The 1,519-nt window shown below is 37.2% G+C and overlaps 1 protein-coding gene across 2 annotated transcripts in view; it reads left to right on the top strand.

Annotated features, from left to right (window-relative positions):
* The first annotated feature begins 368 nt into the window (after positions 1-368).
* LOC111873240 (integrator complex subunit 8) overlaps positions 369-1,519 on the top strand; it is a 52,863-nt gene continuing 51,712 nt past the window's right edge. For both annotated transcript variants that reach the window (XR_002844367.1, XM_023867785.2), the window contains exon 1: positions 369-1,000. Coding sequence is in view for 1 of the 2 variants with exons in the window: in XM_023867785.2 (XP_023723553.1) it covers positions 883-1,000 (118 nt within the window). In the remaining variant the exon portion in view is untranslated. The remainder of the gene's footprint in view (positions 1,001-1,519) is intronic.

Here is a 1,519-nt window from a genome sequence, read left to right as displayed (position 1 = left end):
TAATTCCCCAGTTTGAAAATGCATTATGACTGGAGTTTTTATTATTTATTTCAACTCTTTGATACCTGTTTTTGAGGTATGATTTGATCCATTCATTAGCTTTGCCAGTTATTCCATAGAAATTTAATTTCGATAGTAAGATATCATGATTAACACAATCGAAAGCTTTTGCTAGATCACAGAAAATCCCTCCCACAATTAATCTGTCATTGAGAGCACTTAAAATATCGTTAGTTAGTTCATAGGTTGCTTTTTCTGTTGTTAGGCCTCTCCTAAATCCAAATTGCTCATTGACTAATATGTTGTTAGAATTTAAGTGTTCAAGTAGTCTATTATACATAACTTTTTCAAAGATATACGTACATACCATAGACCATCAGCTCTCACGATCTCACGACTTCCTTTACAAGTCGGATTGGTATGTGTACAGGCGAGAGAGGGCAGAAAACAGTAAAAATGTACATTCTACTGGAAACATGACCCTCAAAACGGGCGCTGAGAAGTTTAGCAGAATCCCAACTAGAATTTGAAACTGCGGAATGATATCACGAACACCATAATTTGTAAGAATATGAGGAAACTGAATTTCTCTCGAATGATCTAATTATTCCCTAATGAATACATAAAATTTACACGCTTCCATCATAAATGTAAGATCAGAAAGCTATGCGCAAGACTTTGTTCTACTTGTGTGGCTGTTGGTCACTCGTGGTCAGCACCTTGAAACTCCCAAATTATTGGTGGGCAACATAGTCGCCATGACACCCTTGAGTTTCACGGGGCTGGGTTAGAGCATCTTGGATCGTTTCACGTTGTGGTAATTTTTTTTTGTAGATTGATTTTCGAGCTGTTATTTATATTTTTTTTACCCGTGACATAATAATGGATGTAGACTTACTGAGACCTGGAGTAGCGAGACCGTCTCATAATACTGTGTTGTGGTTTGAGTTTTTGTTGGATCCTAGCCTACTGGAAAACCATTTACAGAAAGAAACACCAGGTAATGCCACTTAACTTCATCCGTAACGAAGTTGGTCTGAGGTAGAGTTTTTAACAATCATCAGTGCTGCTCTGTATTTAGTTCAGCTTCTCCTTGTACTTGTATGTATGGTATTATGTATAAATGGCGGCTTTCATAAACGAGAATATTGGATTAAGAGTTGATGCTAAATTATAACCAACGTACTAACCAATTATGTGTTTTTTTTGTGTGTAATTTTAAAGTACGTGCTTTTCCTCGTCATTCATACTTGTAGAAATCTCAAACGCTTAATCTGCAGTGACAAGACTAGCCAATGCACTATATATCTAATACCCCTGTATTACATGGGCTATTAAATATCGTCATCATCAGTAATGTCAGACGACAGGTCCACAGTCTCCTCCAAAACAATTACTCCACTTAATGCGATCTACAGCTTTCTCCTTCAAATGACAGTATCCTATTCTGTCCCCAAGGTCATCCAGCATCTTCTTACATCTTCTTCCTCGTCTTCTTGTCACTTCTATCCGCCCATCT

The sequence above is a fragment of the Cryptotermes secundus genome, unplaced genomic scaffold, assembly GCF_002891405.2.
Source record: "Cryptotermes secundus unplaced genomic scaffold, Csec_1.0 scaffold21, whole genome shotgun sequence".
NCBI lineage: Eukaryota > Metazoa > Arthropoda > Insecta > Blattodea > Kalotermitidae > Cryptotermes > Cryptotermes secundus.
The sequence above is the reverse complement of the archived record's forward strand: the minus strand, read 5'-3'. Positions and strand labels throughout refer to the sequence as shown.